Source organism: Habropoda laboriosa, unplaced genomic scaffold (assembly GCF_001263275.1).
Source record: "Habropoda laboriosa isolate 0110345459 unplaced genomic scaffold, ASM126327v1 scaffold65, whole genome shotgun sequence".
Classification (NCBI taxonomy): Eukaryota; Metazoa; Arthropoda; class Insecta; order Hymenoptera; family Apidae; genus Habropoda; species Habropoda laboriosa.
The window spans coordinates 2,811,057-2,824,374 of record NW_017100254.1 but is presented as its reverse complement, the minus strand read 5'-3'; the positions used below and the strand labels follow the sequence as shown (position 1 = coordinate 2,824,374).

Sequence of the window (13,318 nt, the reverse complement as noted above, 5' to 3'; positions counted from 1 at the left end):
TGATTCTTCGTAAAAAAAATATATATATATACGTATCGTACATGAAGAGTAGAATTTCTTCGAAGCTTCTTAACTCGAGATGATTTGACTTTGGAAGTGATAAGTTGCAGTCGTTGATATACAGGGTGTGCCGAGAAATGTCTTAAAATGAAATTAAAATTCCGAATTCAACCGGAAAATATTATCGAACCAATAAAAATAACTAGTTTACAGGTTTTTTATAAAACTTTTTAATCGGTAGTTGGTCTAACAGGACTTGGCATACATCATTTCCCTGTTCTCAATACGATAAACTATATTTATTAAATTACCTTTTAAATAAAAATACATTTATTTCAAGAGTCGTCTCGGTAAAAGTTACATCCGCCGGCTCGTGTTCGTTAGCACAGTCTTTGTGAAAGAAAAAATACAATAATACGTTGTAATGCTTCTCGCTGTAAAACGTGCATCCCTACCAATGTGTATAACACGGGTTCTATGAGAAAATGGCGGAGCTTCGACCTCTCCTTCCGCTCTCAACGAAACTGTACGATGTAGAACACTTTAGGTGAACAAAGGAATACAGAAGTATTTTATATTTCCAATTTTTCATCTAGGATACTTGGAAATTTCGCAGATAGAAAAGAAACCATTCTCTCGCCTTCTTTCAAGAAGCTAATTAATCGATTTTTCGGATGATTTGTCAATTAGAAAAAAGTGGTCCGTCTCTTTCGACCCTCGAATGGTCGTGAAAAATTTCAATTATACATAACAAAACGTGACCTCGAATTCGTTTTTCGTCTCTTTAACAATTGTTTTACCTAAAAAATTCGAGTGTGACGTACACGGCAAATGCTTCGAAAATCGATTAAGTCGTCGCAAGGCACGCTGGCAATTTGTCTTTTACGCGAACACGATTTACACGAATTCGTTTCTCACGAACATCCCTTCGCGGGTATAATTCTCGAATCGTGGCGCAGATACAGAAAGGGGAAGCACACGATTCGAGTGGTAAATGGTAAGTGATTCGTTCTGTTTCGTCGCTCGTCTTTGGATCTCCGTCTTTGGCATCCTTTGCACTCCCATTTCTTCTTAAAAAGTATCCTCGTCGCCTCGAGAATCATGCTCGTTTCCGTGGCTCTCCGAGGCAATCTGTAAAAGTGGTCAATTGAACAAAATTAGTCGATCAATTATCGGATTTTCATTAACGATAGACTATGGAACCCCTGTTTCGCTACATGCTCGTTCGAGAGATATCATTCGATTAGATTCACACGAGAAAATTCAGAAACGACGAAAATCGCGAAAGACTGGTAATACAGTTTCGGTGATATCGCGTGCAACATCGATTTGCCTGTTGCGTCAATCGACAAATATACCATCCTCATTCTTTCCTTTTACAACTGATGTTTCGCACGCGTCGCTTTTAAGACGATGCTGTTATTTCAAACTGAAACTCAACAGAACGCAGCCCTCTCTAGTGCTTGTGGCTGTTAAACGGCCGAAAATAGGAGGACGTGTTAATGTCCAAAGCTTGTTGTCGGCAAATTTATGCTCACTAGGTCCGCGTTTATCCCAGCACAAGCTCCGTATCGAGGGTATTAGCCACAAGTGGCTGTACAACGTAAAATTTTTTTTATGCAAAACAGTCTAGCAGTAGTTCGGATAAAATTGATAACAGCATTTCGCGGTTACAGTAACACACGCAAGAATACTTTTCCGATGTTCACTCTAAAATACAGACTGTTTTTGGACTATTAGCAGAAACTCGGCAGGTTGGTAGAATTCACTGAAAGAAATTAAAGGAGAGATTCGAGATTCTTCGAAGGAATTCTAAAATTCGAATTTTTAACGTATAATACAGGGATAGGAATTTTTTGAAAAGGATACTCACTTCGATCAGGCTTCCTGGAGTTCTCCCTTGATCCCGGGCACGCTGTGATGGTGTCTCGAGGCGAGTTTGTTCGCAAGCTCGTGCATCACATCCCTGTATATCACCGTGTCCAAATTCTCGCCGAGCATATAGAGGAGAAACCAATCGCCTACTTTACTCCTCCGAACTATCGTCTCCACGGCTTCTCTTCTAACTAAACGAAACCGCAGTCGCAGAAGGTACACCCTCGTTCGCGGCGAAAATATAATTACGATCTGTGAAAAGTCCAACAAATTGAATAAATTTTTACTAAAACAAAGGTGAAATAAATTAATAAACAAGAGATCTGAACGAAACTTAAAAAAAAAAAGATTTTGACAAAATGAAATTTTCCAATTTCCAGAAAAGCGGTAACAAGTATTTTCCAGACGATTTAATATTTTTTGAAAGATCTAACCGAGAAGATAGTTAACTCTTACCCTGTATAAAACCGTGATGAAGCTGAGCACGCCGAGAAAAAGGAACCAGAACCAGAGAAAAACGTATATCTTCTCGTTGACGACGTTCAGGGGCAGTATGCAAACGGCGTCGTGCCTCTCAACCTCACCGCTCACACCGTACTTGTAGAAGGTGCACTTGGTCATCCGTGGGAACACGTAAATCATCGGATCGACCCGGTCCTCCTGATCCGACTCGAGGAACCTGAGCACGTCGATACCAAACGTCAGAAACGCACCGTCGAAGAACCGGTTCATCAGAAACATCTGACCTGCGCAAATTCAAGTCCTTATCATATCTATTGTCCATGTTTGTCATTTAAACAAGGTGTACCAGAAATTCTGATACAAATTTCCCCTAAACATGTAAGAGTATTAATTTCGAAATTTCATAGATACATTGTAGACTTATGAACATAGTTTTCAGAGACCTTTGGAATTTCATAAAGAAGCAATTCTGATGAAAATAAGTTATAGATCTATGAAAATTTACTGTGAAACAAACAACATTCCTGATATCCAGGATGTTCTAAAATATAAGGACACCAGTGTACCAATTTCAAACAGAGCTTGAATCTCTCCCTAGTTTAAAAATGAGTAAAAATTGTAACCAATTACCTCATGTTGTTTCAAATGTATTTAGTACATTATATTTGAATTATTGTCATGCAATGAATAAGCAGCTTTAAATTAACGTGCTGAAATTTACAGGAGATAACAAAGTGGATACAAGTAAAGATTGTTGACAGAACTATGACAGTAGCAAGGTAACCATTCAAGAAAAGTGACAAATACATAGTTGTATAAATTGCTGAACTGCTGGCCAGCTGTATCGTTGCCAAATTTTATTGTGAATCGTTCATTCATTTCAACAACCTGTTACAACATTCCCCATTGTTGGAAAACGACGTTATTCGTTACCGAATGTAATTAGTTTCAGGAAAAATGTTCCCCGTTCGTTTGGAGGAAATCGTGTGAAGATTGTGCGCAGGCTAATTCGTGGAAAAAATATGAAACAACGAAAGCAAACGTGTTGGTCTTAAGGTTTCGTCTGGCGACGATGAAATATAGAACCGTTAAAAGTAACAAAATAAATAACAGAAAGAAGATAAACATATCAACGCGGCGGCCGTTAGGCTTGGGGAAATGGTAAAGGAAAGGGAATGGGAAAATTTGACAGCCAAAGAGAAACATACAGAATATCGCATCGCGTCCGCGTTTCGCGGGAAACAGAGGCGACTGTTTGAAATTTCGAAATAGCATCGCGCGGAGACGAGACTTCATTGTAACGATCCTGCTTTCCCAAGGGAACCAAGCTTTCTAGTTCCGGAGTATTTAAAAAAAAAGGCGATTCTCCGCGATTTTTCCCGTCGACGCGCCTTCAATTTTAGAAACCTTTTTACACGTTAAAAGATATACTCGAGAAAACGATTAAACGCAAGAAAATTCTAATAAACCGTAAAACGCGAAATTTTCAAATTTTCGTACGTTTGTAATTTAACAAACGTCGATTTACAAAGCAAATCTAATATTTCAACTAATAAATTATTCTTACTCGTATTCTTATTCATATTCATCGCAGAATGCAAAAATAGCTCCGTTAATATCGTTATCTCTTCGAAACAGTAATTCAAACCAGATAACTTAAAAAATATAATAAATTTGTCGAAAATTTCCCAAAAAACCTTCGTCGAGTTTCTTAACTTCGACGTGAAGACGACGTAAAATGGCTTAAAAATAGCTAAACAAGGCAAAAGACCAGGGTTTATTCGTTCGTCAAAGAAACGCTTGAGATGCTGAAGATCAAAGAGAGAGAGAGAGAGCTTAGTGTCGTATTCTTGGAAGGCTTTAAGAAGAAAACGGATTAAAGAAACGTTGCCTCCACTTCTTAAAGTTCGTTCTTTTTTTCTTTCCAGGCTCACTGTGAAAATGATAAGAAAATCGAGGTAAAGATACGGGACGGGTACGAGGATCGTCGAGAAGAAATAACCACTCACCGACCACATTCACCAGGGCGAGAACTTCGCAGAGGTAGTACCTGTAAGCCCACCAATTGTGATAGCGAAGATTCTCCCACAGATAGTCGAGCAACATCTTCTTCTTCTGTTTCTTCTCGACCTCGGAACAGAGGCCGATGTCGAGGTCCATCATCAACGCGTGAATCTTGCCACCTTCCCAGCCTTTCCACAGCCATCGAGGCGTGTAGAAGAGGATCGCCTGGAAAAAGAAACGACGAAACAAATTAAACGAATGATTTTTCAACGTTTCACTTGTACAAACAGAAGTGAAACATTCTCTTTGTGCAATGTTTTTTCTTTTTTACATCGTTACAGTAGTTAAATTTTTAAACAAGAAAATTCTCCTGTACAATTTTTCATTTAAATTCAGTCCTCGAGGATTAACATTCTTTTGCAGGGAAATGTGAAAAATGTAAATTCCCTTTGTGCAGTTTTTTTTTTTATAACTTAGAAATTGTGTATATTTAAAGATGGAAACTCTGGGGCTATAATTTTCAATTTAAATTCACCTCTTTTCTGGGAATTTCACATTTTTTTCTATAATTTTCATTCCCTTTGTGCAAATCTTTAAAATGCTGTTTTAGGAAATAGAAAGTATCGTTTTAAGCTTGAAAAATGGTGGTAGTTGCTTTGATAAATCATCATTGAGAAATAAATTGGACACAAAATAGCGATACTCTTTATTCGATACATCTAATACATGTTAACTATTTCAGCGTTGTTTCATCTTACTTGGCAAAATTTCCGCAGTAAACGCGCCAGTTATGCCAAAAGCATGGACGAATCTGGTACCACGGCCACACGTTAACTCGTTCGCCGATTGGCAACGAAGTGAAATTAGAGTTCTCGATCGACTATAGGCAATCAACCATCGAGCGTCGTTCTTCGAATCTTGGCACGCGCCTAAAGATATCGAATTAGCTGTGCATTTCGTCGAAAACGATAAAATCGCAATAAACGGCAGCATTGTTTTCATCCAGCGGATTGATTAATTGTTGTTCATCTTAAGGTCGGCTCATTTGGCTAACAAGTTTACATTGTGGAAAGGCCTGAGCCGCGAAATTTCGTTACGAGAGTCATTAAATGTTTCGAGTGTTGCGATTAAAGTAGGATTCACGCGTCTGCATATACAGGGTGTCCCGGTCGTAATGGACAAACTTGAATGTTCAGTGAAAATGGAAATAAGTTGGTTACAGTTCTGTTTTCAAAATACAGAGAAATGCGAAATTATTTTTCCATTATTGGAATACGTCAGTTTAAAGAATCAGAGGAAAGATGATTGTAGGTTTTTAAGTATAAGAAGATAAATATCGAATTTTCGAGATTAAGGATTTTTGTTAATTTTCGAACAAAGAAATACTTTCGCTATCTAAAGTAATTTTCAGGCCGCTGAAGAACGAAAAAGTAACATGATTCATCTAGAACTCTCGTGTAACACTGTACAGTATATTCTTAAAACACACTTTTGGCGTAACTATAATACGATATCATAAACACTATTCCTTTATACCACGAACTTTTCTTCTTCTTCTATTATCTTTCTGCATAAACACATAAACAAATTTCTGATCACTTCTCTGCCATCTTTTCTCTTAATTCGTATCAGTTCCCATCGAAACCTCTACTAAAGCTTCTCCGACAATAATCGCAGAAGGTGTTTAAAAAACAAATCCAAAAGTACGATTTCTCTGATCAAAAATTCGAAAGAAACAATTCTGCAAACGAACCGATAAAATTTCATCACATTTCATTATTCGTCGCTGAAAATTTCTCAGGATATAAATGTTTCGTTTATTGAAAATTCCATTGTCGTTTTTTGTCAAAGGAAACACGTTACTTTCCGACAAAGCAGCTGAAAAGTACAGCTGTAGAGATGCGAGAATAGTTTTCGGGAGCAAAAGCCATAGATCAACGGAGCTTTAAATTGCAACGAAGAAAGAGAAAAAAGGGGAGAGAGAGAAAAAGGGTCGGCCTGTTTTCGCGTTCTACGTCCATGCGAATCCGCCACAAAAAGGGAAAATCCGTGGATGAAAATAGACCGAAGCTAACTATACTTCGCTGGTGCTCACGTGCCAGTTGGGTGCATGCAGTGTTCCTCGTACTTCCAGAGAAAAAGAAGAACGCCATTGGCCATGTGGAGGCAGCAGCCGGCAAATGGATAAAATTGGCCAAACAAGCGGAAAACCCAGTGGAACGTCTTTGGACACGTGACAGTCACCTCTTGTCTTCCCTCGTTACGCGTGTATCTCCTCTTCCAAAATGAAGAGAACGTCGCTAGGACGAGCAACGCAAGTGGAAACCCACCATACTTAATGACTCATAACATCCACTCGTCGGTTAACAACTGTATAGATGTTTTATCAGACGAACAAATAAATAATCCAACATTACCTCTAACGTGTGAAAAATTAACGCGAATTTTATATACACGGCGAGTCGAAGAGAATTGATCGTGCAATCTTGAAAAAAGAACAACTTTTTTCAAATTCGACCAAACGATTTGAGCTTTTCGGGGAAATTAGAAGGATTGTGTTGAAGAAATTTTGGAAAAATCGAAACTTGTGGAAATCGCGAGAGAAAATTGTAAGGTTAGGTTTAATAACATCTCGATCTGGTGGAAATTCAGCAATGAATATTTATGTAATTAAAGAAAAGTGTGCTGTGTATAATTGTTAATTAATAAGATCTGTTTCCATGAACTTCTAGTTTCAATTACGAATAACCTAACCTTTGGACAAACAGATTTTCCCATGTTCTACATTAACGAGGATCACATCGAGCGCGATTCTCGCATTATACTACTTGAGCAAAGCCAGTTGAAGGTCTGCAACCTAACCTTGACTTATGAGTATGATTATAATCCGGTCACAATTGATCGACAGAAAACCAGGAAACGCCTTCTCTCTTTTTTTTTTTTCATCCAGATCAGGCATCTGCTATTTTTACGAGAAATTGTACAACGTTGAAACTTACAGTTGATGTTTTTGGATAATTAATTTTCAATTAATATTGGATCGTTTTAAAAGTTAAATATTTCTTAAATGAAATATTAATAAAAATCAGCTCCTATTAGCGTAACAAACTTTTAGTGTCGAAATGTTTTTTAAATAAAATATTAATAAAAACCAGTCTTTGTTAGTGTAGCAAATATTTTCAGAGAAAACTGTTTAATAACACTATTAGTTTCGGTGAAATTTTTATAAAAATCTTCTAGCACCGTTGAAGTAAATTTATACGAGGCAATGAGACTTTATCACTTGTTACAAGATTATGACAATTGACTTGTAACAAGTTCGCCTAACATTTCTCATCTCGTAGATGGCAAATGTTTTGTAACTTTGTTTCATCTTTATACAACATATAACTTCCTATGAAAAATAAATTTCATAATTTCATAATTTTGCTACACAAAATATTACGTTATACGGTGTAAATGCAGCTTAAGGGCAGAAAATTTGAAGAGGGTAGCAAACCGTGCTAATGAACGAATGAAAACTTTCTCAAAAAATTCTCAAGGTTCGTAGCAATCTTAAAAATTGTTCCATCCTGCCTGCGATAAATGTTTACTAAATTCTTTGATTTTTCTACACCTTAACAGTTCCACAATTAGTCTCGTACTTGCAGCAGCAGGAAGAAGATGACCCACTGATAGTACTTGTGCTGTTTGACCAACGGATGAGACGTGTGCCCGTGTATTCCAACTCCTTTGCTATTCGAGACACCTGGATAAGGGATTGCTTGTCCCAAGCTCATATTGAAAGCGTGTACCATGCTGTAGGTAGTGTGAAGCCAGCAGAACGTCTCCAGGACTATTTTGTCCACGGAACCGGAGGCCTCGCAGTGAATTGGCGAGCCGGAAATGCTCTTGCAGGCCAACGTGACGCATCCGCCGAGCAGGAGGGCCACTGTCGCGCGATAATGAAGACGAAAAATCAACGTATCCTCGGAGATCCGTTGAATCTTGAACAAGGATCTCAGAGAGCCGAATACGTCGATCATCTTCACCATCAAAGGCATTTTCAATCGTTGCCGTGGCCGACGGATCTTCTTCGAGCACGCGGAATCCTCTTCGACGAGAAGACAGTCGTTTTCTTCCTCGTTAGCCAGATTCGTTTCTGCGTGGAGGACAAGAACGTTGTCGATTTCAACACGGAACTGTATTTCGACTTTTTTCTTCTTCTTCTGAAGATTCGTTCGAGCTTCAGTCGACGTTTTGTCGATGCAAGTTAGCCAGTTTCGGGAACTTCGGTATTTTAAGATGGAAGAGACGCAAATCTTCTTCTCGAGTCGATTTCGAATATTTGGGTTTCATCGAAACGGTTCGTTCTTTCGACTGTTTTACTTTTCGTATCGAGAATGTCGTTCTCCTTTGAAAATCTCCTGCCGTAGTCAGGGTTTTTGTTAAATCGATCTGGGTAACTGTTTAGAGTGTTCGGTTTTCAAACTTTCAGTCCACGTGAAAATCGTTCTGTACATTTATTCGGAGAAATATTGTATCTGGGGTATTCGGTTGAAGAAAGGTAACCAGTTTTCGAAGTTTCGAGTACGAAGATCTCGGGTGTATACAATTTTAGACAATTTTGTTAAACTCTCTGCGAAGACTTCTATTCGCTTTTTCATGTACTTTCTTCAAAAATTGCATAAATTTTATCTCCTCACCAAATCACCGTATAGCACTTTTTTCTTTAAATCAACACAAAGAATATTTAATACGCGTATCTTGAAGGATAACGAAGAAGAGAAGGAAGAATATTCGTCACTGTGGGCCCGTATCGTTTTCTTCATCGCGTTCCTCGTGATTATCCTCAGAAGACTCCACGTGACGAAATTTCTGCGCTCGAACGGAGAACATCTTGCTTACTATTTCTTCTTACCTTTCCAACACTAAATTAAACAAACTAAAACACGCGCGTTTGTTTCTTTCGTTCTTCCCGTTTTCGTCGTTCTCCTTCATTTTTCCCCCGCCTTATGAAAGTTAGGGAAAGTATATCTTCTTCGAAATTTTCTACGTCTTCGATCGGCGCGATTCGAAACACAATCGGACGCGAAATTCACACGCGCCTGGGTGCTACCGGAGAAATTTTGAAACGAAAACGGGATATAAATTAGGTGAAAGAGCGACGAGAGGACGGACAGAGTATTCGGACACGGTGACAGACACACGTGGAGCACGGAAGCAAGCCGTTAAAAGACTGGCCGAACTTGAGAGGCATCCCTTGGCCTCGATGCTAAACACATAACTTATATGATCTTCTAACTATCTTTCTCTTGTCTTGAAATTCACTTATCACTCTTACTTTCCACATTTTCACCTTACGCGGGGTGTCTTGCGAGTGTACATTAGGTCAGCCCGTAAGTTCGTGTCGAATTTTTTCACGAACCTTTAAATTTCATTAAAAAAAAAAAAAAACGTAAGTACATTTCGCAAATTTTTTCTTGGTTAGATCGTTGTATCGTCGTTGTGGTATTTTCTTCGATTTGCATTCGAATATTTTTTGCTTTCCGCACGAACTTACGGGATGACCTGATAGTTGTAGAAAGTAGCGATTCTACGTGAGAAAGTGAACTGAAACGAACGAATGAAATTTACTCACACGAAGCCTTCTTTTTAGGAGAAACAAATTGAAATATTTTAGAATTCTTCAAATTTCAACTGCTTCGAATGGAAATAAATATTTGCTACTGGAGATTTCCAATTTTTCTGCGGTACTCTTCTACAATATAAATGTCTCCTAGAGGAACGACATTTTGACGGAAGAGTAATTTCGTAAAGAGAAGTAAACGTTGTAAATATCTAAATTTAGAAGCTTCGTTTCAAAGTCCCCTCACTTTTCAGTCACGAGGAAACTATAAAATTCAAAGTATGCCTTTCATCATTCTTCGAAATACTCCTCATAAGAAGAACTGTACCGATTGCAATATCGACGAGCTGAGAATAATTCGAGAAAGTATCGTTATTCGTTGTTAATCCATAAATCCAACTGTTTGTTTCGGTGAAATTTTATTCGACCGATCTTTCACTCAACTTATCGTTAATATCAGCTGTTAAAATCAAATTAAAATTGATATTGAACATTACAGACATTAGTGTCTCTTTCAAGTTTCCAAAATCACGGATAAGTTGATCACTGGAAGATTCCTTTTTTCAAACTACTAAAGCTGCAGCGTTGCAATTAAAATTTTGAACGAATTATAAATTTACAGAAGAGAAGATCTGCAACTTGGCTTGGTGACACGTTGAAAAAAAGTCTTCAATAACCACGTGTAAAATGTACGAAATTATTGGACAGAACAGAGATTCAAGGGAAGTAATAAGTTCCGATTTCTAACGGAGGTGCTCGAAAGAAGGAGTATTAATAATTTCCCTCGACTACGTAGCGGTTGAAGAAATGAGAAAGATGCACGCGTTATGATATCTCGTTTAATAATATATCACGATTATTAAGAATTGGCTTCAGGCCAGTATTACATGTCGTAAAAAGAAAAACGGGTACTCGAAAGCAAGGGAGTAAAAAGAATGTGGAACATTCAGGTCATTGTCGCTCTATAGTTAGAGCCAAGGGTCTCTGCATTACTCGCGTTGGATCATATTCGTGTATTAATGGAGATAATTTTAATTATCCGGCAGAAAGTTTGGATTCGTTCCATGTTCAGCTAATTATGGAACTCTGTTCCCATCAAAAGCTGCGTTAATCAACGAAGACGGGATATTAGACGACCCGTTCGCTGAATTTGTCTACCCAGTAATTGACTTTTCTACTGTGAAAGACGTGCACTGATTGCATTCCAATTTCTATTCGAAATAAGTAATTGTAAATGTGAAATGGGCGAGAAAATAGGGCAGAATTTTACCGGAAATTTATTGAAAATCTGTCGTTAATTGAAATTGTAAAGTTGTTTTCGAAAAATTTCAGTATTTTCGTAACTGAAGAATTATTTGTCAAATTGGAAAAATTTGTAAAGGTGTTACATCGAATTTCTTTGCGTTTGTATAGTTATACTGCGCGAATTTTGTGAATTTGAATAGAATTTGTGGAAAATTTGGAAAAATAAATGGAGGTAAATTGATAACGAATATCGAATGATATTTAAGATCTTTACGAAAGGTAATTCAACTTGGAACGACGATTTTGAGAATCTTCGATGAATATTTTTGAAATTAAGTCAGCTGTCGAAATTAGGAAAGTTTAGTTTCAAGAGTGTTGCTAATTTAATCACTTCATCTCGAACTTCCTCACATTTCATTCTTTATTAAATGTTTCCGAAAACAAGTTAATCGAACGTTTCATTTCCCCAAAATTAGTCGATTAACAATGCCACGAAAAAACCTCGAAAACTTAAAAAAAAGAACGAACTGATAAAAACTTGGAACTATACGATGCAACGTAAAAAAATTTCGATCGTTCCACTAAGAACAGAAAAATCTAAAGCGATCACTTTAGGGGAGGTTCTCTATAAGAATCAGGTAAATTCCACATAAATCTAAGTACACGAATGTATCAAGGGTGCGCAATTATTTGTTACCTTAGAAATACAAAAAAGGCGGGAAAATATTCGAATTTAAAATAATTACACCAGAACCCCGAGAAAAACAAATGAAAACTTTTGCACACCGTTGATACATAAAAGAAACAAATAAACGCTACGCAACTAGTAGAAAATGTGATAAAATGGTGTCTCCTGAGGAAATCGACGTGCACAACCGTCTACCATGTGACGATCGATACGAAGTCAATGAAAAAGTTATCTAATTCCGTTTAACAACATGTTCTAGTTGAAGAGATCAGTAAAGGTGAGGGTGGAGGAGCGTCTTTGACCAAGCGTCAAGGCAACGAGCACGACAGCGACCCTCGACGACGAAGTAACGACTACAGGTTTAACGAGTTAATATGCTTAGGGTTTCCTTCTTGGCAATGAACTAGATATAAGCTTCTGTAAGCAGCGGGTAAATTCCTCGAGCATAGCCGCAACCAGTTCGCTCGTTATCCGGCTTTGCTCGTTGCCGAATCTCTCGCCACAGATTCGCGCCTACCCTCTCTCGTCTCTTTAACGGGTGAACGTGTTAAACCATCTCTGCAAGTACCCTCTCTCTCTCTCTCTCTCTCCCTGCGATAAACAGTTCGAATCTCAAGCTTCGTTTGAATAGTTCGCCAGTTAAAGAAACACGGATGAATCGAGGAGAATCTGTTTCGAAAAAGAAAATGAATTATTTGTCAAATCTGTTGTATGGTTTAATTCAAAAACGTGCAGGAGATCGTATTTTTCGTAAATAAAAATACATTCGAATCGTTGTGTGAAAAGGTTCGAAAGTTGTAATCAATCGTAAAATTAACAAACATGCTGAGAAACTGAAATACTCGTATCCCCGAAAAATAGCAGATGTGCCCACTGTATCGTAGACTTAAGATAATTCGTTGCCTTGACACGAGTATCAAAGCACGGTATCGAAACGAACGGTTTATGAATTTTCTACTCAACAGTTGCCTTAAAAACACACAAACCAGCCAGCATCCAAACAAGCAAACACAAGAGAGAGCGGACAACGTTAAAACAAACAGTGAAATAATAAATACCGACTGGTCGATTACCTGGAGGAACAGCATGAAGCAAACCCACTGATAGTACCTGTACTCCTTCCTCTCGGTTTCAGGATGAGACTTGGAGTTATCGACACCTGGGAATGGTACCTCGAAACCTTCCCGTTTCCTGTAAGCAGCGGTGATCGTATACGTACTGTGGATCCAACAGTAAGTGTTCAACACATCTTCAGGTAGATCTTTGCTGTGAATACAATCGATGGGATTTCCGACGTATTGTCTGGTAGTGACGATCAATGAAAACGCGATCAACAGGATCACAGTTAGGCTGTAGTGCAATCTGAAGACAGCGGTGTCGATGTGCACGTGAGAGATCTTGATCAGGCTCTTCAGGCCCCGAAATATGTCCAACAT

General features: G+C 38.2%; 1 protein-coding gene across 1 annotated transcript; it reads right to left on the bottom strand.

Moving 5' to 3' along the window:
* Positions 1 to 1,073: 1,073 nt before the first annotated feature.
* On the bottom strand, positions 1,074 to 13,318 carry LOC108572500 (innexin shaking-B). The gene is made up of 5 exons (XM_017934753.1): positions 12,956 to 13,318; positions 4,347 to 4,566; positions 2,332 to 2,621; positions 1,874 to 2,127; positions 1,074 to 1,131 (listed from the first exon to the last, which is right to left on the bottom strand). Exons 1-4 carry the CDS (start codon positions 13,316 to 13,318, stop codon positions 1,879 to 1,881), a joined length of 1,122 nt encoding a protein of 373 aa, XP_017790242.1. The 3' UTR covers positions 1,074 to 1,131; positions 1,874 to 1,878.